At 39.6% G+C, this 27,390-nt stretch overlaps 1 protein-coding gene across 1 annotated transcript in view; it reads right to left on the bottom strand.

The window, feature by feature from the left end:
- Positions 1 to 2,343: 2,343 nt before the first annotated feature.
- The window catches only part of CHAT (choline O-acetyltransferase), a 47,412-nt gene continuing 22,365 nt past the window's right edge, over positions 2,344 to 27,390 (bottom strand). Inside the window, exons 7-14 of the mRNA XM_050959095.1 lie at positions 18,834 to 19,003; positions 17,958 to 18,058; positions 17,136 to 17,264; positions 15,417 to 15,539; positions 12,963 to 13,104; positions 9,413 to 9,472; positions 4,871 to 5,008; positions 2,344 to 2,613 (exon numbers count right to left, since the gene is read on the bottom strand). Of these exons, the coding sequence (XP_050815052.1) occupies positions 2,344 to 2,613; positions 4,871 to 5,008; positions 9,413 to 9,472; positions 12,963 to 13,104; positions 15,417 to 15,539; positions 17,136 to 17,264; positions 17,958 to 18,058; positions 18,834 to 19,003 (1,133 nt within the window). The remainder of the gene's footprint in view (positions 2,614 to 4,870; positions 5,009 to 9,412; positions 9,473 to 12,962; positions 13,105 to 15,416; positions 15,540 to 17,135; positions 17,265 to 17,957; positions 18,059 to 18,833; positions 19,004 to 27,390) is intronic.

Raw genomic sequence — 27,390 nt, 5'->3', positions numbered from 1 at the left:
CATTTGCTTGTGCCAAAAAAGATATGTAAGTAATACTTTGAAAAACACATTGGAAAAATTATTTTACATTTTGACAGATTTCAATCTTAAATATATCTATCAGAAATAATCAAAACCCCACTTTCTATAAATTAGCAAATTTGGAACTTGGTCATAGTTTCAAAAAACTCAGACACAATTTTGTGATTAAAACAAAGTATTTTGGTGTCAAGTTTGTATTAAAAGTGCAGACTGCCTTCATAGTGACATAGAACAAAGCAAATTATATTGAGACTGTTGCAAGGTAATTCTCATAGCAGCAGTATGAAAAAAAATGTAAAGTCACATTTTAAACAGCAAATTAAAAAAATAAAAAGGTTAATTGCTAGACAACATACTTGCTACATAGTTAATGTAATTTTTTGTTATATTAATTTTGGAGCAAAATCATGCCATAGTATTATTTAATACTTTAAAAATAGTCTGCCTTTTTACTATTGACTGAAGGCAGTTCTGTGCTGTAATGAAACTGCTTTTTTTAAGCAGCAAATACACATTAAAATATGGGACCACATCCTCAGCCAGTGTAAATTAATGTAGCTGATTTACACAAGTTGAGGAATAGAACCACAGTGCTTAAGTGTAATACAGCCCTGTATAGCCCTCATCCAGCAGAGTACCTCAGCATGTACTTAACTGGAAATACATGAATAATTCCAATAAAGTTAATGAGACTGCTTGTGTTTAAAGCTAAGCATGTGCATATGCACTTTACTGGGTTGGTTTCTAAACTTAATTAAATAAACTATAATTATCATTACAGCTATCCAGTTAGTTTGGTATACAAGTCTGTCTCATTTTATGCTGGGGTTACGTTCCGCAGTCAGAGCATAAAGTGAAAATCGCGTATAGTCAAAATTACATTGAGTGTAATGGCAGCAGAATTGCCCACACTACAGAAACAGTACTTAAATTATTTTTCTCTTTTTTTTTTGTTTTTTTCTTGTTTTTGCCGACCGCGTAAAGCTGAAATTGTGCATGTTAAATGTGCCTAAAATGCGTCAGATCTGTACTGGATTGAATCTGGTCTCATGCTGTTAAGGCTATGAATGATGAGGATGGGCATTCAGTTCAGTGGGAGGAGAAAGCACAGATCTCTACTCCCTCCTGTCCAACTAAACAACCCTGGCTAAACTCCTGAGAGTGACCCTTTTGGCTAACTATGGGTCTCCTCCTGCTCCTAATCCAATTAACAGGAGTCTTTCTATTGATTACCCTGAGAGTTGGATAGGAATCAGGATTGAAAATCTCTAGACTGAACTAGCTGTGTCTTTCAGTCAGAGAGACAGTCACTGAAACAGAGGTGGAAAGTATTGGGGGGGGCCACCTGAGGTTCCCCCACTCCCAAAATAAATTGTTCCAAAAATTGTACTACTGGTATATTGTTCTTACTATTTAGTTAACTATATTAAATAACATGGAAGCAAATGGCTTATTTAAAGACACATACTCAACGCAAGACTAAAATGCTCTACAGTATCTACTGTGTATGAATCACTACTATCTGCCTCTAAAAACAAAACGAAAACAAAACGGGATAATCAGAGATTAGAACGAGTGAAAAGTATTCTTAAAAATGGATCATGTCTGTAACTTCTATAGTGGGGACTTCTGCATCTTGTAGAACACATTTGAGTGCCTGCTTCTCTACTCCAGGTATTGTAACTCTTTAATTTCTTATGGTTGCGTGCAGCGCTACTGTCAGTCATGTGACTGAAATTCACTCCTCTGCAGAAAGCTGACAAAAGGATTTAGTGGGACAGGCACATACACCTTGTGCTGGGCCTCTATAAAGGGATGTATTTCACCCAGTGAGAGGAGGAAATAAGTCCATGAATTAATTTAGGGAAAAATTCTCTCTGCTTCACTTGATTCTGACATACTGCTATGCACTCAGAACTCCTCTGATGCAAAGACCCCATGTAGATTATTCTTGGCTGTACTAGGAACAGATGTGTGCTTGGGGCTAGTCAAGGTCAGAATATAGATGGATGTTAAAACTACTTTTGCATATTGATAGGAATGGTGGTACAGTATGGTTCCATATTATTGCCATCTTCAGTTCAACTAAACAAACCAATTGTTTTGCTGACTCTAGAGCAAAAAAACTGAAACTTAAGTGTCACAGTATTCTAGCTTTCATATTGATAAATGATAATCATACCTAAAACAAGCTGCATTTTTGTTCTACAATAAAATATTTCTCATTATACCTTGCCTTTGAACAGTTGTATTGTTGTTAGTTCATAAGGAGGATCTTCAGAGTGGGGGAAAGGAAAGGGTGCAGGAAAATAAGTCACACAGTTAGAGCTTGCGTCCATTTTGAGATTTTGCAACTGTTTCTTGTTTAGACAGTGATTTTGTTGTAGTAGAGTTGCATTTGCTGCACAAATCTCTCATTTCCATGAGACTTTCTTCCACAGCTTTAGCAAACATGACTGAGGAGGTCTCTTTACATTCTTTAAAGCTTGAGATGCAGAATAATATATGCTCTGGCTGTGGATTATAACATACACCATAACCACTGGGGACCACAGGCCCATAACAGCAGAACATTTCCATGGTGGTTGGAACCTGGTGGTGGGGAAAGGGAGAGTGATTTCAGGTTTAAGCAGTGCCACTGAAATCTAGTTAACATTAAATAATTATTTTTTAAAAAAAGCCCCAAACATTTCAAACATAGAGGATCCCCTTACCAAATATGGTTGCCTTAATAGGAAGGCTGGAGCACAGAGATGGACACCAAAATCAGCACTTTGGCAGATAAAACAGCTATGTATGGCTCTAAACACTGATCTGAGTGTCCAAATGCAGATTTTGGATATTCTATTCAGTTGACTATATTTGAAAACTGGGCTCATTGTCTGAGACTGAAATGCATATATTTCACTTAGTCTGTCATTTTAAATAGACCTTTAATGCCTATTAGCTTTGCATACTGATTTCCACAGAATAACTATCAACAGTTATGCTGCCTAAAATTTTCCTTAGATTTCCTTCAGCTTATCTCAAGGTTAATTTAAACTTGTAATGTGCAGAGTTTAATTACTTCTACAGCTCTTAACATTTATTGTCAGGAGCCCAGGAAAAAAAACCCAGTATATTTTAATTCATTCAGCTATTAGTTGAAACAATTTTTCTGTTACAATTCAAATTTAATTGTGATATAATGCTGGATAAAACACTTCCTACTGAAGGAAATTAAAATTTGTTAGAAATCTCTATGTTTCAGACTTTGTGTACATGAGCCTTCAAAAGTGACATTTGGCTTTTTAATGGCATAGAACAAGCCATTAGTCCTGCTAACAGAGTCATAGAATTGTCAGATAAATTTGCTGTGCAACAGCCGAAGGCCATAAAGCTATTCAGAAGCACTTTTTTGCTCATGGATGGTTTCTTGGAGAATTTATGTAGTGGTATTCTGGCTACATTCACTCATGTCTGAAAGTCCACAAACATTATGACAAGATCAAATTACTTATTAAGGTTTTTATGCTTCAGCACAATATTATCAGTCCTTTTTATTGCACACTCCCAGTCCTATATAGTTGAGGTAGAGTGTCAGTAAATGAATTACTTTGTAGATTTCTTTTTTCACTAAACCTGCTACCATACGTAGAGAAACATTTAATTTGTAAGTTTTGATGACTCTGGTATTATAGTTCAAAATGTTGAATCTAGGAAATATTGGTGTGGCTAATCATCTTGTTACCAGCATATACCATCTGTAAATGTAAAAGCTCATTTGCATATCAGGAATTGCAATTGACAGTTTTTATGAATATCTATTAAAAATAATAATAGGAGATATCTCCTAGAATTGGAAGGGACCCTGAAAGGTCATGAAGTCCAGCCCCCTGCCTTCACTAGCAGGACCAAGTACTGATTTTGCCCCAGATTCCTGGGTGCCCCCCCCCGATTGAACTCACAACCCTGGGTTTAGCAGGCTAATGCTCAAACCACTGAGCTATCTTCATAACACTGAAGGACTATAAGGCTATAGTTAGGATATTTACACTCTACATTCCCTAATCTGTTCCTGTTGTTACTCCCTGTACATGTTGATCAGGCAGAGCCAGTGATGGTCTTAGCCTGCGCCAACTATAACTTGCCTTTGGGCTCCACACATATCCAACCCAGCAGTCACAGGATCTGAATAGCATACCCTCATTTTTAGTTGTTGTCTTGACAAGTTTTCATGTCACCTTCTGATTAAAGCTCTTGAATGTGTTTCGCTGCTGCTGCCTTCCTCCTAATTTACTGTTCTGTAGAATTTCCCATCTAGTCTATTCCAGAGACTGTAGACTAAAGTCTTGCAACCAGGTATACGGGAAGTGTGTCACAGTCATGTAACAGCCAGTCAGTATTGTTTTAAGTGTGAAGAGGTGGGGACATTCACAGGTGAGGAAAGGCTGTGCAAGGCCTTGTGTCTCTTAGTAGCATGCATAGGTCCTTGCAAAACCTAAGCTAGCACTAGCCTGAAATTTCAAACACAGCTGCTTTTAAAAAGAAATATTTGTTCATGCTTCTTAGCCTCTCTCTCCACAATAGAAGCACATCTGGTTTGGTGGCTATGCTGTCTCTGGAAAACAGAATTACTACAGGAGTTGGTGCCTTCAGAAGGGCAAGACCTAAAGTGGAAGGGAAGGAAGCACAAGGCTCTCATACAAATTTTGTTGTTTGTTTTTTGTGTTCAAGACTAGGCTTCACAAAGTTTGTCTGTCAGTTGGGGTACATCTTTGGGATAGAGAAGGGAAGTTATGGCTTCAGCCAATTTTTATGTGTATTTTGACAATAGAAAAATACTGATCCATGAATTTGAAACACTCACCTGACTAGTTGAGAGGATAAATTGACTGCTTGTCAAATATGTTTCATCTGTAAATATCTCTGGTAGTTCCTTGAAGTGCTCCCGTGCTGTCTCTCTGAGCCCTAGCAAGTGATTGTCTATTGCCATTCCAGTAATGGCCTAGCAAAATATAATAGAAAGCACACAGTTTTACTGATGGTATGCAGAACTACAGAACTCCCAACTGATGCTGTCATTTCCCTTGGTTAGACTTGGGGGACTTTGTGTGGAATAATGCCCTAAATGTATTTTAAAATTACTCAGCGTATATACGTTGTGGATAATCAATAATAAAAATTCATAAGATACTTTTAATTGCTATGTAAGAGTCTGATCCTGAGAAGTGTTGAGCACTCACAACTCCTTCTGGGGTTATGGGTGCTCATTATCTATGAAAATCAGGTCCTGTAAGTATTATGGGCGGGTTTTTAAAAAGAGACTAAGTAAGTTAGACATCTAATTTCCAATGAAACTCCGTTAGGCACTTGTGAAAATATTACTTCACAGTACTTTTACTGGTTTCAAGGAAATTTTCAAGGAAGCTCCAAAACCTCTCAAATGGTAGCAGATTATTCTCAAAAATTTTACTGCTTGTGGATCTGGATCCAGGCTGATAAGGGGCTTAGGATCCCACAGAATTTATATCCGCAGAGGTATCTAGGATTCCCAGTCACTTGAGAAGAATGGGGCCAAGTGGTGGGGATTCCCTCTGCTCCTTAGTGTTTGAAGCTACCACTGATTTAACTTCCAAAGTCCTATCCTGCCATGCATTGGCCTGGGCTGAATTCTCTTAAGGCAAGCTCTCCTCTGATTGCTCCAAAGTCCTTATCAGGAATGTGGAAGAGATAACCCTAAGAACCATAACCACTTACTTGTTCCAACCTTCCTGTGCTTTAGGAGACTAGAACTGAATTAAAAATTATTTAAAAAAACTTGGCCATAGCAGTCTAGGTTTTGGCTGTTCTGAAGTGGGTGGTTTCAGAGTAGCAGCCGTGTTAGTCTGTATCCGCAAAAAGAACAGGAGTACTTGTGGCAAATAAATTGGTTAGTCTCTAAGGTGCCACAAGAACTCCTGTTCTTTTTGCTGAAGTGGGTGGAAGGTCACTCCAGATGAAAAGACACATTTAAATCTAACTTTTTCCTTCCATTTATTCACCACAACTGCCAGCCACAGATGCTGTCAAAAACCCTTTTGGTACATCTTCAAGTTCCTGGTGAATCAAATGGTGAATATGTAGACTTTATCTGGGACAGAAAGCTAGAGTTCATCACTGATTAAATCATTTGGGAAGGGCAGATCATTTAGATGTAGAACAAGAAATTAAAATAGAACTGATAGCTAAAGGGCACAGAAAGCCTAAAGGATAGGGAAGACAAGATGCTCTAAAAGGGAAGGAGAAGAGTAAGAAGCCAGCAATTTGTTTTTTCTCTCAAGGAAAGAATTGTCCCAATATCTAAGATGAATGATACAAGGGTCAGGGAGTAAATAACCTTGTGTGGCTCATGAAGGAGAACGCACCCTTTGGTCAATGGTCTGTACGCCCATCAGCACACATGGTTCAGAAACACTGGAGAAAGGATTTGCAACATAACAGTGATTACCTTGGTTTTTCCTATCAAGGGAAATTGACTTGATGATCAAAGGACATATTTTGCTATCACACAAGATTTATAAGGCTCTTAGCAATGACATTTTTGCAACATAGATCAATGCCATGTCTGAAGACAGACCAAGACAGGCTAATGAAATAAACTGTGAGTCAACACATAGGAAAAAATTGTGCTAAATTGAATTTAAGGGCTCCAAGTTTAAGATAGCAATGTTGCTGGTAAGCCCTAACAAGGGAAAATAAAATCACACTAAAGTGCTGTTTGTGTTATGAGGTGGATGTTTTATTTTCTTCAGGGCTGGTATGTTTCAGTCTGTAACATATACAGTTAAGTCAGATTGTGTAAATCTTCACTTGCATTTTCCCATAGTTTAAGGCACATCAGTTACATTATGTTTTTATGAGAATGAGGGAATACCCAATGATCAAAACTAGGTGGAGTACTTTTACATCTAAAATTGAATTTCATTGTCTCTTCGAGTGCATGCTAATATTAAGCTGCCCTCAAAAAAAAGCAGGGGGAGGGGGAAGCTAATGAAATATTAAGGTTGAGATTTTAAATTTCTTGTAAGCTAGGAAAGCCAGAATTAAAGGTCCCAAAACAATTTTAGCTCTGCCCCATGAGTTACATAAAAGTCTAATGTTCATAACATTTCATTAGACTGAAAATGAACTACTGCATATTTCTGGTAATTTTAGGGGAAGGCACACCCAGAGATCTCACTGAGATTGGGGCCCTTTTGTGCTAGGGACTGTACATACTCAGTGAGAAACAGTCCCTGTCCTTAGAGCTTAAATCTACATAAACAAAGACACCCAGATTGCGAGAAAAGAAGTGTTAATATCCCCTTTTTAGAGATGGAGAACTAAGGATCAGAAAAAGAAATCTGTGGCAGAACCAGGATCTGATCCTCCAATGTCCCAGTGCAGTGCCTTCACTACAAACGGTCATTCCTCATCCCTTTCTTCATTCCACAGTCTGAAGAATACTTCCTTTCACATGTCTTCTCCCTCACACTCTGCACGTGTTTTCGGATAAGTACTAGTGGAGAATGCTTTCTTGTCTATTGCTACTATTTAAGCAGTAATCAGCAATTATTATGCCCAGCAGTGAATTTGTTAGGCATTGGATTGAGGCAAAACTAAAGGTGGTAAATTCTCCAACAAAACTAGTTATTAACAATTATTAACATCATGAGTGACTTGAGTAAGTTATTAGTATTGTTAAGTCAGCACTTTGTCTTGACGCAGCAGGTTGTGAAGTGTTACCAAGACTGAGCTGCTTCACATTTAATCAACAGAAAATGGGTTGTTTTACTAGTAAAGTGATTTTTTCACTGGGGGATCTCCTTGTTTTACTGTTGAGCACGTTCAATAGCCTTTTAAAGGGAGTATCATACAATCATTCATTTGCTGTTAATAACCGTGCAAGTTCTAGGTCAATGTTTGGAATACATTTCACTTTAAGGACCAGATTCTTAGCTGGAGTATATGAATGCAGCTCCATTGATGTCAATAAAACGGTGCTCGCTTATCTCAGTGTAGGACTGGGCTCTAAAGTCATAGCAGCTTCCCCCGAAGGGTAATATAAAAATACATCAGTAGCCAGCTTTAGAAAAGTAACCCCTGGTATAGTAGAGACCTTCTCGAACAAAAGCCTTGGATCTAAATCCCTGTAAACTCTGGGAGAAATGTGAATTTTGCAGTTCCCGTTCCGTGTGTGTGTGTGGGTGTAGGGGTGAGGGCTAGAGAAAGGCTTTGCTGATTGCTTTTATGCATGCTTGCTTCTGTTCCCTATGAGACCCTTTAACATTAACTCACCACATTATCTTAGGAGCTGGCTGGGGATGTGATTCCCAGCTCGCATAGACATACTTGCTCTAGGTCTCCTCAAGCTAGCACACTAAAAGTAGTAAGGTAACTCTGGTAGCACAAACAGCAGCATGGGTTATCCATCTTGAGTACAACCCCCCACTGGACCCTGTGGTTACATACCTGGAGTCACGAACCCATGTTGCCACTGCCCAGCTAAGTGCAGCTTCACTGCTGTTTTTAGCTCAAAGAGAGCTACTGTGGGAATGTCTGTGTGACCTGGGAATCACACCTCTAGCTCACATATAGATGTAGCCTTAGTGTGCCCCATTTCCTCACCCCACCGCTCCCCACCTTTCCTCAGTTGTCAGCATAGTTAATGTTTATTGATGATCAAAAAGAGAAGTTACAAAAGCACATTACATATTGCTATCACTTGGTTTCCAAAGGTCTAAAGTTTTAAAAGTAAACAGACCTTTTCATGGAGTTTTTGGACACTAGAATAAATACTGTGTTGAATAAAGGAAATATAGATGGGTGTCTCATTGTACTCCTGCATCTGCCTGCCTGTCCGTATCTATCTATTAGGTCTTGTTGTATACTTATATTGTAAGTTCTTTGGGGCACGGAATGTCTTTTTGTACTGTGTGTGTACACTGCCTAGCACAATAGGTTCCAGGAGTTGGGCTCCTAGATGCTACTGCAATACAAATAATTAATAATAATGTTAATGAGTGTCACACAAATGCCCAGTGTCTATATGCAGAGGTCATCTACACAAGGCCATCTTCTGTGACAATACTATATAAGAACTATCATATTTAGACAGGTTATGTCCAAAGGTTATTATGTAAGCTAATGAGCACTGTCTTATGCAGACATTTAACCTTGCAATGTCAGCTTCTGGAACGTGTTTCTTGAAGTGAGATCACAGAAGATGGATGGTAGGTCAGGTAGTCAACAAGATAGTGCGAGGCACCGGGGTCCTCCATATTCAGAGGCATCTAAAGTTTTTGAAGTTCATGTACTTAGTGATTATGCCTTCATGTTTTTGGTATAAAACTGACTGGTTTTCATCCAGGCAGAACAACATTTTACTCACCAAAATAGTATAATTAGTCTGTGCCGCAATTGCATCTTTAAATCGTTGCATCTTAGATTCCTGTTGGTGGAATAGAAACATGACTATTACTGAAAATCTCTGCAGGAAATAACTTTTACTGGCAACGAGCTAACAACCAATAATCAGTACAGTAATGCTCCCAGTTACCCCAAAATTCCTACTTTGTTGTAGACACTCTGAATGAATAGAAGGTCACTATGGTTCAAAGTTATGCTCACTGGTATTGCCTTATTTTTTTAGGGTCAAATAGGTCATAGGACCTAATTTAAAGCCAATGGAAATCCTAGAGAGACTTTCAATTAACTTAATAGAGTTGTATCAGGTCCATAGCCAACATAATGCCTAATCTATTTTTTAATCATATTCTTGTCTGATTGGCGGCAGGTATCACTTAATAAATTAAAAGCAGAATGAACTGTGAAATTACATGTATTATATTAGTGAACAGAACCAGTTTACTGAAACTAAATTCTGATCAGTAGAGATGAGATGAACGGGTGAAGAAAATTCTCAGTAACTGTACACAGGGTCAGTCAATGTAGGTCCCAGTGGGCAGTCAGTAAAGTTTGCAACAGATGAAGGTATGAGTAATTGAATTTTAAAATTTAAAAGGTACAATAATTGCATAGTTTAATCCAGCCTTGCAAAACCATCATGGAAATTTACCAAACCAGGCACTAAATCTGTTGAGCGTCCTTTATCATGATGACAATAACAGTGATGTTAATGAAAAAAAGTATTGATATTTTACCAGCTGGTCAAGAAAATCATTCCCCTGAGTGAATGAGCAACTAGAATTTTCCAGAGCTGCTTTAACCTTTGCAGTTACAGTTACTTCACATCTCTGGTTACAGAACTATAAATTTTGGCTCCTGCCAAACAACAGACTTTAGGTCATGGGATCAGTCTTAGACAGTGTTGCTACTGCATATCAAGCGAGAGGTTTCCGATTAGGGAGGTCTTGAAATAGCCAAAAGTTACTGGCTTCTTTTGTGTAGTTCTAAATGAACAGGGAAGCTTCAGCTTGAATGGACAGTAAATGATCTTTTGAATAAAGAATTCATTTTAGAAGTAATCCAAGGGCATCATCAGAGACCTTCACAGCACAGAATCTGATATTTCTTCATGAGACTAGAGCCAGGCCCCAGGTCCTTCATGTAGATTACATTACAAAATGCAGTCTTTAAATCTGATTTACAGTTTCTCAAGCACTCTCTGCAATGTCAATCAGAGGTTCTTTCCTGTGAAGATGGTGTCTAGTGTATGATATATATCTCCTGTGTTAGATAATCAATCTGACCCAGACTCAATCTTTGGTGACTGTTCAAACTATCATTTGAAAATCACTTTCTTTGGTATCAGAAGCAAAATATTTTCTGATTTGATTTGGACTAATGGCTACTCACAAAAAATACTTCAGAAAGTTCAAGGCTACTTAAATCAGAAGACATATGTCTTTTAGTCCAACAAAAAAACCACACCCCTTTTCCCTTCCATTGGTGGAGTGTAGGTCAACTAAGGGAATCCTGTTTCTAATTCATTTTGTAACTATAGTATATATGGGTCTAGACTGGAAAAGAATGGTCAAAGCTGAACAAATGTTTGTGTTCCATAAATGATGCATGAAGTATCCACAGAGTAATTCAGATGCCTGCACCTTTCCAAATGGATATTCTAACAAAATATGCATACTTTATAATCTCCAGGAAAACCATAATTCCATTGGGCAGAACTGCATGATGTTTACAGGATTCTTTAGATGGAACAATGACATTATTATCCTCCATATTTATTATTGCAGAGGGGTGAGATAAAGATTTGGAAGGTTGGAGCACACAAAATGAGGCACAGGTTGGCAGAGGTGATTGTAGAGAAATGAGGACTGTATGGTCACATGTGACATTCCCTTGCTCACTCACATGATGCAACACAGTTAGGATATCACTGGTGGGTACACTGTCTCAGAGCTGAGGCAGGTAAGAACTGGGAGATGATGAAGCTTTGCAAGTGCTGGAGAAGCCAGATAGTTGAATCTGAGTGAACAACAGTAGGGATAAGAGTCACCAGCAATGGTTCAAAGGGGCAAGAGAAATCAGATAAAAAATTTGGCAAGAGAACTTGGGGGTGGGAACTGATTAGGGCATCTGTCTTCTACTAGAGGTTCTGAAAGAGTGAGAGCATGCACTGGTGTGGCGCTGTCCAGGGGCAGGGACTGATGCATGGAGAAAGACTGTTCTGGGAAAGTACCTCCAGGCTTGCCCACTCTGGACAGTAGCACTGTATCACCAGAGAGGTTACCGGCAGGCAGAGGCTATTTTCAGCACGATGGTGAGTCCTCTGTAGGATGGGTTGGCCAGACTGGAGGAGAGCTCAGGCCAAAGTATAGTGATTACTATTAAAAAGTTGTCATTTTCCTAGAGTTATCACACAGTTTTGTGCTGTCCAGGAACCACCTCAGCCTGTCAGTGGATTTTTAACATGGAGTTTCTGAGAGCCCAGTTCAGCACAAGATGGGTTTTGAACTCGACAGCTTACAGAGGTGGAAGACGTGGTGGGGGAATGGAAACTGTCCCTCATGTAGCCTCTGGAGTTTTGTACAAAGGTCTGTTCTACACTAAGATTTCTTAAATCACCATGCCTCATTGTATTGCAGTTGTTTCTGTTAAAGTTTTGATAGATACTTAGAAGCAGCTAACCTCACTATCCCATGCTAGAAGAAGCTCTGTACAAACATGTCCAAATTCTGGCAGTGACACACATATAGGCACCCACCAGAAAATCTGTGCACAGCAGAGGTGGAAGACTCCCCTACAAAACCTGCTGAGAGATATACAGAGGGGCTTTCCTGCAGACTGCAAAGGGGAGCGTCTGGGACAAAAATTAGGGTAAGCCAGTTTGTGCATGTACATTCCCTGACCTGGCGATTGCATCCCGCCCCACACCCACCTGCCAGTGCAAATTATTCACATTCCTGGTAGGTGGATGGAGTGTGTGCAGGAGGAATCTACACAAGGCAGCTGAACAGTGCAGTTCCAGAAAGTGGCTCTCAGTGCATTATGGAAAGCTGTTTCCTAAGCATGACCAAGATTTAAACATCTAATCTCAGAAGTTTTAGCCTGACTGGGCATATTAGATAAACACTATATATGTTTGGCAGAAGCATGGCTATAGAAACAAACAAACCAACTAACATTCAGTGTGCAGTATATGACCCTGAACTTTCAAGTTCAGTGTGAAATTCTCCAAAGCGGAATTTGGCTCTGCGGGTATAAATTACAAAAGATTCTGTTAAGTAAGTTTAGACACAGATTCTGTTTCTCATGGTGTAATTATCTGTATCGTGCTTTTGGGTGCTCAAATAATAAAACGAATATTCATATTTAGCATGAAGCTCTGGTTCTCATAGAAATGAGTTCCTACCTGACTATAGTCTACGAGGCCTACATTTTTGTCACCCTTCTCTATAGGTAAAAGAAGCATGATTTTTTGTTCTGTTTTAAATAAAAGCAAAAGAGAGAGATTAACGTACCGGCAGAGATGACTTGTCATCAGTCATTGCTTTTACAAAAGCTAAAACTTCTGGGGTTGCAGACCTAATATTGTCAACTCTTCCCTCTTCAAATCGGCGTATGGAAGCACTTTCATAGGTAGGAACAAGTCTTCTGTGGCATCTGAGAGAATGAAATAGGAAAAGCAGAGAGTAATTGTTTCAGGGGATCATAATGGCAAAAAGAAAAATAGTCTCAGTAGGTTTTATTTTTACAAGATTGATTTTATTTTTGTGTAATATTTCATTTTAATGTTAATAGAAGTATATAAGAAATTGCCAAAAGATGGATACTATAGCCCTTTCAATACAAAGAGCTGTGTACAGTTGAATATATTTTATATATGGATTGCTAGTAAAAAATTACTTGGTATGTAAAAACAAGGCTAATAAAACTAGAATTTACTGAAAGATCTCAAGGAGTGTTTTATTAGTGCCACATGATAAAATAATTGTGTGATTAATCATTTACGTACAAGATTGGAACATGTTTTATTTAAAACAAGAAAAAAATGCATTGCATATTTTTTGTGTGTGTGTATGTCACAGAAAATTCAGACGAAATGAATGCCATTTCAGTAGAGCCAAAGGTGAAAACCCAGATTACAAGCAGAACTGTACATGGAAATTAGCACGTTACCATCTGTTTACAGTCCATTGTCCCCTGCTTTTGCAACCAGTGGACTTACTGGTATCCCCACTGAAAATAACTGACAAATGACTTTGGCTTGTCTACACTATAATTGAATCAGGGGCTGTCTTATAGCTCAGCTGTCTCCCAATCTATGCAGCAGAGCTGAAATCTGTATTATAGCTGGGACTCAGCATGCTCTCATAACCAGGCTATGGACAGTTCTTTGTTGGCATTATTGGATTTTAGCTAACAAAGTGGGTGAAACAAGCTTGGCATCGTGAAAGGCCGCTTCAGGATTTAATTTGATAAGTTTAGGGATTGTTGGTATAATGGGTCTATGCTAAGAAACCCCACAAGTGGTCACTACCCTGGGACATTAATTGTCCTGACAGTCCATAACAGAGCCTGTGGCAATGGGAATGCCATGGAGATTAGTAGAGTAAAAAGAGCAACCAAGGTCAGCTCTTAGTGTCAAACCCTGGGATACTCATTTTGCCTGGGGGAAGCCTAACAACAGCTGTCCAGGGGGAAATAAACAGTAACTACTACCTTGCAGTGGAGCTCCAACCCTATGTGCTGCTGAGATCTCTTCAGAAGGTCTCTTGTTCCCTGTGGATGGGGAGCTGAGGGCATTATGGCAGGTTGTGCAGTAAGCTTCAAGCTGCACCCCCTATTGGCAGATTCCATGCACAGATGGTGCTTACTGCACCTATCTATTGCTTTCCAGGGGAGGGCTAGGGCTTCACTTTTCCTGGGCCACTTCTGGTGGGGTGGGCAGCTCCTGCCACATTCCATGCCCATCCTCCCGGCTGCCCCCCAACACAGTGAAAATGGAGGGGAGGTTGTATGAGACAGGTAGAGGAAGAGGTAGGAGAGAGAGCAGACAAAGTGAAACAGAGAGTGAGAAAGACAGAGAGTGAAAGAGGGACTGTGAGTGGTGGAGAGGAGGCAATAATGAATGTGGGGTATGGGATGAACAAGCAGAGAAGAAGTGGTAAAATAAATGGAGAGGCGAGGGATGGGAGTGGAATAGCTTATGTTAATGGGTTTTAACTATGGCTCAGTCAGTCTTTGATTCCTTGCACAGAAAAATATATTAGAAGTGATGTTGGTGTGCACTGCACAGAACCTCTGGGCCCAAACCCCATATAGGAAAGGGAGTGGCACCTGGGTCTACTATTCCTGCCAGGGTCTGTATAATTTGTTTAGGTATTAGCAGCTGCAGCCTGCCTATGCCTATTGAGATATGTTGTACTCTTTCCCCAGGACTTCCTTTATGCTAAAGAGTCTACTCAGTCATGTGCTTACTCATTTTAAGCTTTTGGGTGACGTGATTGTGTCCTGTAATTACACACCATTATTAGAGAAGCCCAGAACTGGGTTTGTTTTCATTACATTTTATGTGCTGAATCTGAGCTACAACTTGGATTATAATAGACAGGCAAGGCTGTAACCAATCTCTGATTTATCTGCAAATGACAATTTGCTTCCCTTCAGCTTTTTAAACTATAGGCCCTGTAACTTTGCAGTAACTGTGGATGTTTTGCTTACTTTTCTAGCTGATTTAAATAGTTCCATTATAATTGTAAAACAAACATATAGCATATGAGAGGGTGCTATATGTCAGAACAAAGTGACTACTATTATGGGTTTCCATCCTGTTTTTTAAGGACCCCATCCCGCAGGCCTAACCTTTTATGCCAATGGGAGTTTGTCTGGGTGCAGGACTTAGCTCTTTGTTTTACTGATTAATTGTAAATCTGTGCTCACAATATATTATTTCCATGATTTGATAAACATACCTGTAAAATGCCAGCTGAAGTGCTACTTGAATGTAGGCATCTGGGCTAGTCTTTTGTTTCTTGATAAACTCTTTTCCATAGTTTTCAAATGTATAAACAATAAAATCTAGATTGTTTACTATCCTAGAAAACAAGCAGGGGCATTTGTTGTAGAGGAAAATGCAAGATTCCCATATCATGTGGTTTGTAAGCAATATTTAGAAAACATTTTTCCCATATACTGTTCACCACATATCTCAACTAGCACCTATTGGGTAGACGTTTTCAGTCTAATGTCTGGCACTTGGCAACCAGTAAATTGTTCTCAACTAACAATCTCTAATCATGCACTATTCAACGTGCAACTTTAATCTTCAGTGCTGTTTATGAGCTGTGACACTCATGTAGTTGTGCTCATTTGGGTTAAACACTTTTTTTTCCCAGCAATTCTGCTCCTGAAGGTTAAACATGCTCTTCTTTGTTCTAGATTACATATCAGTGAAGCACTTGTATTTAAATAATGGATAGATTAAAAGTCTAATGCAGGCCCTGATTTTATTATGAACTCCCATTTCAAAGAAATGTAACCTTTTGTTTATTTAGAAACAAAACAATCTTTTTTTGGTATCTGGACTGAGCTAATGTCTCTCATATCATATCTTAGATTTTAAACACTTTGTTACCAGTACTGTCTTAGACCCATAGACTATTAGGGTTGGAAGGGACCTCAGGAGGTCATCTAGTCCAACCCCCTGCTCCAAGCAAGACCAATCCCCAGATTTTTACCCCAGTTCCCTTAATGGCCCCCTCAGGGATTGAACTCACAACCCTGGGTTTAGTAGGCCAATGCTCAAACCCCTGAGCTATCCCTCCCCCCCTAATGCGATCACAATAAGCAAAGATTTAAAATTGGTCATGTGTACATTATGTTAATTTCCTCATGAAAATTGGACAAGAAGCTTAAATCTCTCTCAAAAAAGTTTTGTCATTCAAAGTCACTGTGAAAATTTCCATGCATATCCATTGTGATCTAGAAAATCCAGCTCCAAAGTACTGGCCTTTGTAGTAACACTGTAGATACAAGCAAATTAAATGCTTGAATTCAAATTGTCTATTCAAACCAGTTGTTTACAACTCCTCTAAATACATTTCCTCCACAGGCGTGGCTATGTCTGGGTCAGATCAAACCATATACCTGTACAAATAGAGGCCATTGTTCATATTTTATGTAAATAATGCAGTGGTTCTCAAACTTTTGTACTGGAGACCCCTTTCACATAGCAAGCCTCTGAGGGCGACCCACCCTTATAAATTAAAAACACTTTTTAATATATATAATACCATTATAAATGCTGGCTGCAAAGCGGGATTTGGGGTGGAGGCTGACAGCTCACGACCCCCCTTGTAATAACCTTGTGACCCCGAGAGGTCTCAACCCCCAGTTTGAGAACCCCTGAAATAATGAATGCTGTATCAAATTTATTTCCAGTGGTATTGGTAGTTATCATTAGCTTCTCCTATATTTACATGAAAGGAATGTAATGATAGTGCAGTTCCTAGTGCATTATATTAACTGTACAGCCTTACAGGCCTGATCCTGTGAGGCACTGAGCATCTTTTGTTTTCATGGGAGTTGAGGATGATCAGCACTGGGTAGGATTGAGCTGTATAATAAATTAGTTGTTTGTTAGGTGGCTCACAACTTGAAGCAGTTCAGAAAAGTCCAGGAATCTGCCGTACCTTTGAAGTTTTTCTGCTGATGATGCTAAGTGTCCCTGAATTTCTGGAGAGCATTTCCATCTCAATCTCCTTGGAGTAGGAAGCTCACTCACTGAATCAGCTCTGACTAATTTCTTAGTGCTTTCCCTCCTGTAAACATGTCAGAGAAAATACATAAGGTATCAACCTATTCCTTACAAATGGTGAGATAGCCGTTTTCTTGCTAAATCATTAGTTCCTGACATGCTGGAGAAACCAAGTAATCTCTGATATTACAGATGTTCTGTTTTGCTGGGGAAAACACACAAATTCAATGGACCTAAGTTGATATCACTTACACCAGAGGAAAGCAAGAGTAACTCAAAGAGCCGATCAGTTTGAGTTGTCTTTAGACACATGATTTTTACTTGGGTCCGTTTCCACTTGTTGGGGCAAAGCCAAGGGTGAAACTCCCACTGATATCAAGGCAACTAGGATTTGGTCCATTAAACAAAAGCAGAGGAAAATGAAAGTGCTAAACTGTTTCAATGCTTTCTAATGTGCAAACTGCGATTCTAGTTATAAAAAACCACAATTAAGAGTGTGAAGTTGTTCCGGCAGGGCAGGGGCAGGAAACGTGACTTCACTGTGGATTTCAAAATAAAGTTGAAGTGGGGCTAAAGCCATACGGGTGAATTTCACTTTGAAAGAGGATCCCAGTGTGTTTTGATCAGATACGTCATTTTTTGTTTTCAGGCGCATTCATTTCTTTTGACACTTAAGAGGCCCAGTTAATACATTTGAGTAAAAAAAAAAAAACATCTGGATGCTGTCCTGTTATGTTAATAATGAAAGAGGACTCACATGTGCTTGAGCAAATGTTCGGTGCACTGTACCAGGACGATCCCATCGAAAGGGGAGTGTTCACACACAGTGCCACAGACTCCATCTCTTCCCACAACAAACTAGAAAGAGAAATGCCATCGCATAAATAATAAGCATAGGATAATGTACTGAATGCATTGTGCTTTGGATAGGAAAAAGCAAATATGCTGATAGCAGCAACATAGCAGGATGACATTGTTATTTCTCTGCTGTGTTATTTGCACACGTCTGGAACCTGCTCCCTCCAGAGGTCCACTATGACCAGAGTTGGGAGAGCTTGAGGTTAAAGTGAAAGACTTGAAAAGGAGAAGAAATCTCAGCTGCTTTCATCCTTTTTCTTGTTCTCGATTTCCTAATTTAACCTTTTTTCTTTCTTTTAGTCTTGGGGTAAAGACATTTCTGGAATGTAGATGAGATAGATCTCTTCTCAGCTGCATGGGTAAAGGTAGCATTATGAACTCTGCAAGTGATTAAGTGTTAAAAAGGATGCACTATACACTGCAACACTTCCTATTCCCCAAGCAGGTCTTGCTTCCCTTGTCTGCTGTCACTCATGGGCAGGAAGCCATTCTGATCTCAGTGCCAGTGCTTCCCAGCCTCTTGCTTGACATGCTGCCATGACCCCGCCCCTTCACCCTGCTGATTCCCCATCTGACTATGCTGCCTTTGCTCATGGTCTATGTCTGATACTCCAAAGGAAATGAAAACCCTCTGTGATGTACGTGGTCTATTATGGCATGCAGGCGGGTATCCATCTGGACCCCTGTGGTGATCAGCCCTGACACATGAGACTTGAGTATGTCATTGTTAGTGTGTATCAGAGCAATTACATGTCAGAGTACAGTAAGATTTTACCTGCATGGGTTTGTCATACCAGCGATTGGCACCATTTTTATCATAGCCTCCCCCATGTAGAAGTTGCAAAGCCATATTTGTATCATTGAGTTCCACCCCACTTGGGCCATCCAGACACACCAAGCATATACACCGTTCAATCATATCCAGGGAGTCTCGGTTAGTAGAGTCTGTGGATAAAACATTGACACATTTCCAACTGCATCTTATTATTTGCATTACAATAGCACCTAGAGGGCCCCTACAGAAGGAGGTGGTGTGCAACTATAGACCATAATCTTGCAATGAGCTCCAGGCAGAAGGGCTCCTCTGTCCTGCAGAGCTCTATTGCCATCAGAACTCACTGAAGGATCAGATGTATAGAGTAGGAGGACAATTGCTACTCCAAATAATTCAGTCTTTTGTGTTAATTTTGAAATACAACTGTCTTTCTTTTACAGTAGTTCAATAGTATCAATCTCCCAAAATTACCCACCTTACCATAACTCATGGGGCAAATGGTTTTCCTGAAGTAACCATGTAGGAACTCAGGTCCACTTCACTTCACTATGGACTTTTTCATCACATCATATTTGGGCAGTAAAATGACATCTGTTAGCTTTATTCCTATCACATTGCTTTTCATAAGAAATAGTTAGTCCCATATGATGAGAATTTCCATTTTGAGCTTCTTCACTCCAAGTCTTGTGTGTAATAAGAGACTGGGCTTTTGCTTGACAAAAGTTCCAGGCGGGACATGTGCAACTAGATTTTATCAAAGCAGATGTGGCCCCTGAGATGTGTCTTGACAAACATTCCACAATGAAATAACTGGATCCCTTCAGCATCACCCCCTTTAAGTAGTTTTCACAGTAAAAATCCTTTTGGAACAAAGAAACATTTATTTGTTCTCTCATTTAGCCTGAAAATTCTCAACTTGGGAGCTTTGAAGAAAATCTGCCTAGTCAATAAACTCAAAGTTTCTTGTAAAAAAACCAAACCAAAACAAAGTCTCCAACTTTGCCAGCTTCATGTCAATAAAGAAGATAATACTACAGTTGAATGCTCAGCTGGTCTCAAATCACTGTCTAGAGGACAGAGCACTGGACTAGCAAATGGGAGACCTGGGTTCTGATCCCAATTCTGGTATGCTGGAGGACCTTAGGTAAGTCACCTCACTTCCCTGTGCCTCAGTTTTCCCATCTATAAAATAGGGATAATGATACTTATCCCCTTTTATAAACCACTTTGAGATCTATTGATAAAAATGACAGATAAGAGCTAGATATTATTATAATTTGAAAATGGAAAAAATATGAAGTTATGGTTGTGGAGTTTGTTTCAGGAACACTTTATTGTGTAATCCATGCTCTGCTTCTCCTCCATCCCTTTCTGTCTCTGACACACTCTGAGCTAAATGCACTTATTTTGGTTTTCAGTCCATGCTTCTCTCCCCCATGCTGTCTCTGTCTGTCTGTCTGTCTCTCTCTCACACTCAAAGGTGATGTGCATACGATTTTTTAAGAATTGGGCTTGTGCTCCCTTTTTCTTATTCATGATGGATAAAGGCATGAATGGTTTCTTTGTTTATTTTCTGTATGTCTTTTAACTCCAAAACATTAGGAATGTAAAGTCTAGTCTTCCCTGGGAAGGCCAATAGGAAGTGTCAGAAATGTTTGTTAGCTCTTAATCGAAAAGGTACAAGTGTGGCATCTTTAACAAAGTCTGTGCTTATATTCCAAGGTATATTAGTCAGTGATTGCCATTAAATGGTTGTTCTCAAAATCAAACAAAAAACAGTTTCATATACTGCTTTAAAATCCCTCTTAACAGCTTAGCTTCTGCTCTCTTGCTTCATGTGATGTTGTCATTTACACTATCTCGTCAGTCACCGTGCAGTGAAAAGGAGAAAGAAAATGCACAGAGAAGAAGAGGCTACACAAGAGATTGAAAAGAAAACAAACAGAAAAGGACATGCGAGAAAATGAAAGCGAAGAACTATTCTGGGAGTTTGGGTGAGCAGGTGCACTCCTCCACTAACTCAATCTAAGGGGCAGCTCCAGCAATAAATAGTTGGGATCCACTGGTTTAAAGTGATGAACAGGACCAGGTTGTGAGCCCCTTGCTTGCTGCAGTGAACAGTTACAGGAGTAGTCTCACTGACCTCAGTTTACCCACAGGAGCAGACCTGTTGTTCACCAGGACAAGTAAAGGGCTCATAGTCTGGCTCATAGAATTCCTGTGTGGTCCTACACTTAGACTTTAACCTCGAAAGCTTGAAGAACTTATTCCTCTTTCTTAGATTACAAACCGTGGCTTCTGTTAAATTTAATTGGTTCCCTTGCAACATGCATGGTACACTAAATACAGAGCGCTTTGTTGCTGGGCATTGGCTTTAAAGCTACCACAGCACTTTTTATAAGAGTAGGTCTTGTCCCAGTGTCCTTACCCATACATCTCTTCTTTCCCCAGTACGTGCCATTCTGAGGGGTCCTGAGATGAACTATAGCATTCTTCAAGGCGGAAAATGCTATATAAATGATTCATGTTGTTATTTGTATACAGAATGCTCCTAATACTATGGAAACAAAAACTGGTTGGATAGTGAATTACAAAACTGTTGTCCATGTTTGCTTACTATTTGTTCAATGTTTTGCTTATGTTACCTCACAGGTTTATATATTTTATTACACTGCTGCCTACACACCAGCAACCCTCACTCTGACATATGGATTCAGGGCTGCAATAACGTAGGTTTTTAAAGTGAATAAAATGAGACTCCCATGCTAGAAACAGCAAAGCAATGGGAAAATGCCCTTACAAATGAACCAGAACATGTCCAGAGAACCAATCAGTCAAACACTGACAAGTTTATCATGTAAGCAGAAAATGAACTGAACAAGAACTCATGTACCATGACTTGGGATGGGGAAAAAAATCTAGAAGGAATGAAAACAAGGGGCTAGCAGAGAACAAAAACTGCATGAACAATTTGTTCTTTTTACCTTCTCCTCTAATATACAGAATTGCATTTAATATGGTAAATCAATCTCTCTAGAGGAACTATTTTTTTAATAGGTAAAGAAGGGAAGGGAGTCATGGGCCTAATTTAGACACTGTAGGTGAGACTGCAACTCTAATGATTTTAGTAGATTTGCACTTGCTTACATCAGATCTGAATTTAGACCTATGTATCTTATTAGTTTTGCAATATGAACTGACAGTTAATGACTGATTGTGTATAACAATGGTGGCTTGTGTTCAAGTATGACACCCTATAGCTCTTTTGCACCCTCACCCTCTTAAATACCCATTTCCCATTCCTATCAGATCTCAATGCCTCACAGTCTCTAATATGTTTATTCTCACAATACCTCTTTCCAGTATAGAAAACCCATTCCTGCTGCTTCGCTCCCTTGCTCCCTCCACTGAAGAATTTCCCAAGGCCACCCAGAGGATTCAGGGGGCCTGGGGCAAAGCAATTTCAGGGGCCCCTTCCATAAAAAAAAAGTTGCAATACTATAGAATGCTGTTTTCTCATGGGCCCCCTGTGGGGCCCGGGGCAAATTGCCCCACTTGCCCCCCTCCAGGCCGCCCTGGAATTTCCACTGGCTAACTCTGACATCTCCCATTGTAGACCATCCCCTGTGCCTAGATGAGTTTGTTGCCAACTATTGTCTTTTTACTGCAAGTTTTGCAATATGGTTAGAGTACTAGGCTAGGACTTGGGAGACCTGGCTTCAATTCCCTGCTCTGTCACAGCCTTCCTCCGTGGCCTTGGGCAAATCATTTAGCCTCTCTGTGTCTCAGTTCTCCATCTTAGCAGTGACTTACCATATCAGCAGCCCTTCCCTACTTCACAGGGGTGTTGTGAGGATAAATACATTAATGATTGTCATGTTCTTTGAGATGCAAAGCTCTATCTAAGTGTTAGGTATTATTATATTAGTAAAGCAACAGTTCCTGGAAACAGATGATTAGCTGAAAACTCTCAGCTTTATTAAAAAAAAAGTTTCTGCCTTCATGGTTGCAGAGAAAAGCCTGAAAAAGTGGTATGAGTGTACCCTACAGGCTTAGCAACCAGAAGGCAAAGATTATTATTATTTTTTTTTTTAAACCTCATGCTTTTTAAGCCGATCTCATGACTTTTGAGGTCTGGCAGGTTTTTTTTTCTTGTTTGGGATTGGCAATACTGTGTTTCTGTTATCTTCCAGAAAATGAGAATAATTACTTTTAAAATAACAAAATCAGGATAAGCTATACTAGCTCTTTCTGTAAGTGTTTGGAGCAACTCTCAGCTGACTGGTTTCTTACCTCTTTTGCTGAAATTCACTAATTCTGTAGCGATGGGGTTTTTTATGTCTATTAATCTTTATCTCCCTTCAATTCTTTTTTTCCCTGTGACATCAGTACAGCTACGGATCTCCATCCACTAGTGGCAATAAAGCTGCTAGGTGTCCAAAGTCAAATTTTAATGCTATTATATATCAACATCTGCTTTGACTCACCTGGATGAAGGTGTTTCCTGAAAGTCTAGCCAAACTCCAACAGCATGAGAGTGCCATGGCCATGTTGATATTTTATTTGTTTTTAGAACATTGAGATCTATGAGACTGACAAACTCAGAGAATTGTTATTGGGATAGAAAACTTTTCATGTCAAGGTTACTAGTATGAATGTGGTGTGGGTTGATAGCTTGGGGATTTGAGAAAGTTACTGACACATCTTACGCTGTCTCTGATCTGTTGACTTGAGTTTCCAGTACTGTGAATCTGGAATCTGGTAAACATAAGACATACTTTCTGTTTTCTTATTAGAAGCACACTCTGATCAAAGGATAAGCTATTTGCTATGAGTGGGGAGCAATAAGAGGGCATGAAATATGTACACTTATATCCCTTGCATACATGCAGAAGTAAAAATTGTATTTCCTTCTAGCACAGGCTCACAATATATGGCAAGTAGAAATTCAAGGAGCAGACCATTTGCAAAGCAGAATGAAAAGTGGATTTAAACGAACTTTGGAAAACAAAAGTAGCAATGTTTTAAAGAAAATGGTCTCTCTACAAGTTCATACAAAAATGGTCACCATTTTCTTGTATGCAAACTTGTACCCCCAAATGTTGTGATATTTTTTATAAAAGCCTGAACAAAAGCCCACTGAAGCCAATGAGAATCTTTCTGTTGATTTCAATGGGCTGTGGATCAGGTCCTTAATTAATATTTTTCCATCTAAAAAGAGCTTAGCATCTTGGTGAACTTTGGTCTCAGCAGAGGGGCTCTTTTAATAATAATTCTGAAATGCTGCTTGAATTGTGTGTTTTGGTGGCTGATGCAGATCACAATTAGTGACAAAAAGAATTAACATTTATTTCACTATAGTGTTTACAGAATTTCCTGCAGGTAGAATGGGAAATACCACAAATGCTGTGGTAAACTTAACTAGGCAAACCATTTTTCCCCAGTGTAACCCAGGATAGTCTTAATTAAAAATAATTGGCACTAGACTACCAATCCAATAGGGAAAAATAAAGGAGGTAGGTTTGATTTTTGGGACCAAACTGTCATAACCACGACATGCATGAACATCTACATGACATTTACTTGTGCAAAATCTGTTTGTCTTGGGTTTTGCACATCCTTTCCTGTGCCCCCACATACAGATGCTCCAATCTCTCACCTGAACAAGTAGATGTCAATACTTGAAAAGTGTTTGCATGCATAAAATTGCACACACGGAAACAGAGTCTGGTTTTGCTCATATATGTTCCAGCACTCAGTTGTGATGAACATTAGCATGAAACTTTTGAGGTCTGAAGCTTTCTTTCAGAATCTGGCCTTTTAAATAACTTTTTCCATCTAGATACCCTATTTATCATCTTAGGTGTCCTCTCTTTCTTTGCTAGTATCAAGACCAGAGAATTCTCTCGGAAATTCATTGGCATTGGCATCCTGACAGGAGGATTATCTAGATATGTAGACTCTTTCCTCAGGCCCTATGCTACCAGCACTCCTAGCTATCTTTGAGACACCACTGACTTCCTGAGGAAACTACAATCCTTTGGTGATCTTCCAGAAAACACCATCCTGGCCACTATGGATGTAGAAGCTCTCTACATCAACATTCCACACAAAGATGGACTACAAGCCATCAGAAATAGCATCCCCGATACCATCATAGCAAACCTGGTGGCTGAACTTTGTGACTTTGTCCTCACCCATAACTGTTTCAGGTTTGGGGACAATGTATACCTTCAAGTCAGCAGGACTGCTATGGGTACCTGCATTGCCCCTCAGTATGCCAACATTTTTATGGTTGACTTCAGAACAACACTTCCTCAGCTCTCGTCCCCTTACGCCCCTACTCTACTTGCACTACATTGATGACATCTTCATCATCTGGACTCATGGGAAGGAAGCCCTTGAGGAATTCCACCAAGATTTCAATGATTTCCACCCTACCATCAACCTCATCCTGGACCAGTCCACACAAGAGGTCCACTTCCTAGACACTACAGTGCTAATAAGCGATGGTGACATAAACATGACTCTATACCAGAAACCTACTGACTGCTATACTTACCTTCATTCCTCCAGCTTTCATCCAGACCACATCACACGATCCATTGTCTACAGCCAAGCGCTAAGATACAACCGTATTTGCTCCGATCCCTCAGACAGAGACAAACACCTACAGAATCTCTATCAAGCATTCTTAAATCTGCAATACCCACCTGGTGAAATGAAGAAACAGATTGATGGAGCCAGAAGGGTACCGAGAAGTCACCTACTACAGGACAGGCCCAACAAAGAAAGTAACAGAATGCCACTAGCCGTCACCTACAGCCCTCAACTAAAACCTCTCCAGCGCATCATCAAGGATCTACAACTTATCCTGAAGGACGATCCCTCACTCTCACAGACCTTGGGAGACAGGCCAGTCCTCGCCTACGGACAGCCCCCAAACATGAAGCAAATACTCACCAGCAACTACACAACACAACAAAAACACCAACCCAGGAACCAAACCCTGCCAACTCTGTCCAGATATCTATTCAAGTGACACCATCATAGGACCTAACCACAGCAGCCACACCATCTGGGGCTCGTTCACCTGCACATCTACCAATGTGATATACGCCATCATGTACCAGCAATGCCCCTCTGCCATGTACATTGGCCAAATCAGACAGTCTCTATGCAAAAGAATAAATGGACACAAATCTGACATCATTAATCATAATATTCAAAAACCAGTAGGAGAACACTTCAGCCTCTCTGATCACTCAATAACAGACCTAAAAGTGGCAATTCTTCAACAAAAAAACTTCAAAAACAGACTCCAACATGAAGCTGCAGAACTGGAATTAATTTGCAAACTGGATACCATCAGATTAGGCCTGAATAAAGTCTGGGAGTGGTTGGGTCATTACAAAACCTAAACTTAATTTCCCCAATACTAATTTCTCCCTACTGTTACTTACACCTTCTTGTCAACTGTCTGTAATGAGCCACTCTCTTACTACTTCAAAAGTTATTTTTCCTCTCTTGGTATCCTGCTGCTAATTGATTTATCTCATTAGACTGACCTCACATTTGGTAAAGCAACCCCCATCCTTTCATGTATTTATACCTGCTCCTGTATTTTTCACTTCATGCATCCAATGAAGTGGGTTCTAGCCCACGAAAGCTTATACCCAAATAAATGTTAGTCTCTAAGGTGCTACAAGGACTCCTTGTTGTTTTTGCTGATACAGATTAACATGGCTACCACTCTGAAACCTGTGTGTACATAGTGATTATTTACAAACCACAACAAGAGAAATGTTGCTTACTGCTCAGGAATTTGGAGGAATGGAGCTCAAAGAGTGAAAGGGTACTGTAAACACAACAAAGAAAGCAACTGAATACTTTGTTAGAAGTATTGAGCCAACTCAAAAGGAAAATCTGAATATCCGAGTATCAAATCAGAGCCAAGAACATTTGCTCTTTGGGCATTCCAACAAGCTGGCATATTGCCAACCCAGTAGAATTTGCAGAAGATGACATTCCTAAACACAAATAATTTTAGTGCAGGACAATGGTATCAGACTGGCACTTCCTTGATACAGATATTCTCTATCCACAGAACAGATACCACTGTTGTAACAGAGGGTAGGCTGCAGGGAGCTGCAGAGTCAGCAGTCTTACAAAAGCAGTGTTCCTGGGGATCCTGAGTGGATGAAAACACAATGAGCCAGACCCTTAGCTGTTTAAAATTGGCTTAACTTCCTTTGAAGTCAATGGAGTTACACTGATCACACCAGTTGACAATCAGGTTGAATATGAAGAAAACACTACAAGAAATGAGCCCAATAATTCTTCAATAAGGTTGATTCTAAGAAAGATAAAAAAATTTCCAATGTATACTTAACACTGTAATTTATAGGTAGAAGGTCTCCAGAAACTCATCATTTCTATACTATGCATTCTTATAGAAAAGTTAATGCTTAAATTCCATTTTTCTTGTTTAGTTGTAATGAGGGCTGAGGTGGGTGGATTGTGTGAAAAGCCATTATCAGTAATCTGCAAGGGAAAT

The sequence above is a fragment of the Gopherus flavomarginatus genome, chromosome 6 (genome assembly GCF_025201925.1).
Source record: "Gopherus flavomarginatus isolate rGopFla2 chromosome 6, rGopFla2.mat.asm, whole genome shotgun sequence".
Taxonomy (NCBI): domain Eukaryota; kingdom Metazoa; phylum Chordata; order Testudines; family Testudinidae; genus Gopherus; species Gopherus flavomarginatus.
The sequence above is the reverse complement of the archived record's forward strand: the minus strand, read 5'-3'. Positions and strand labels throughout refer to the sequence as shown.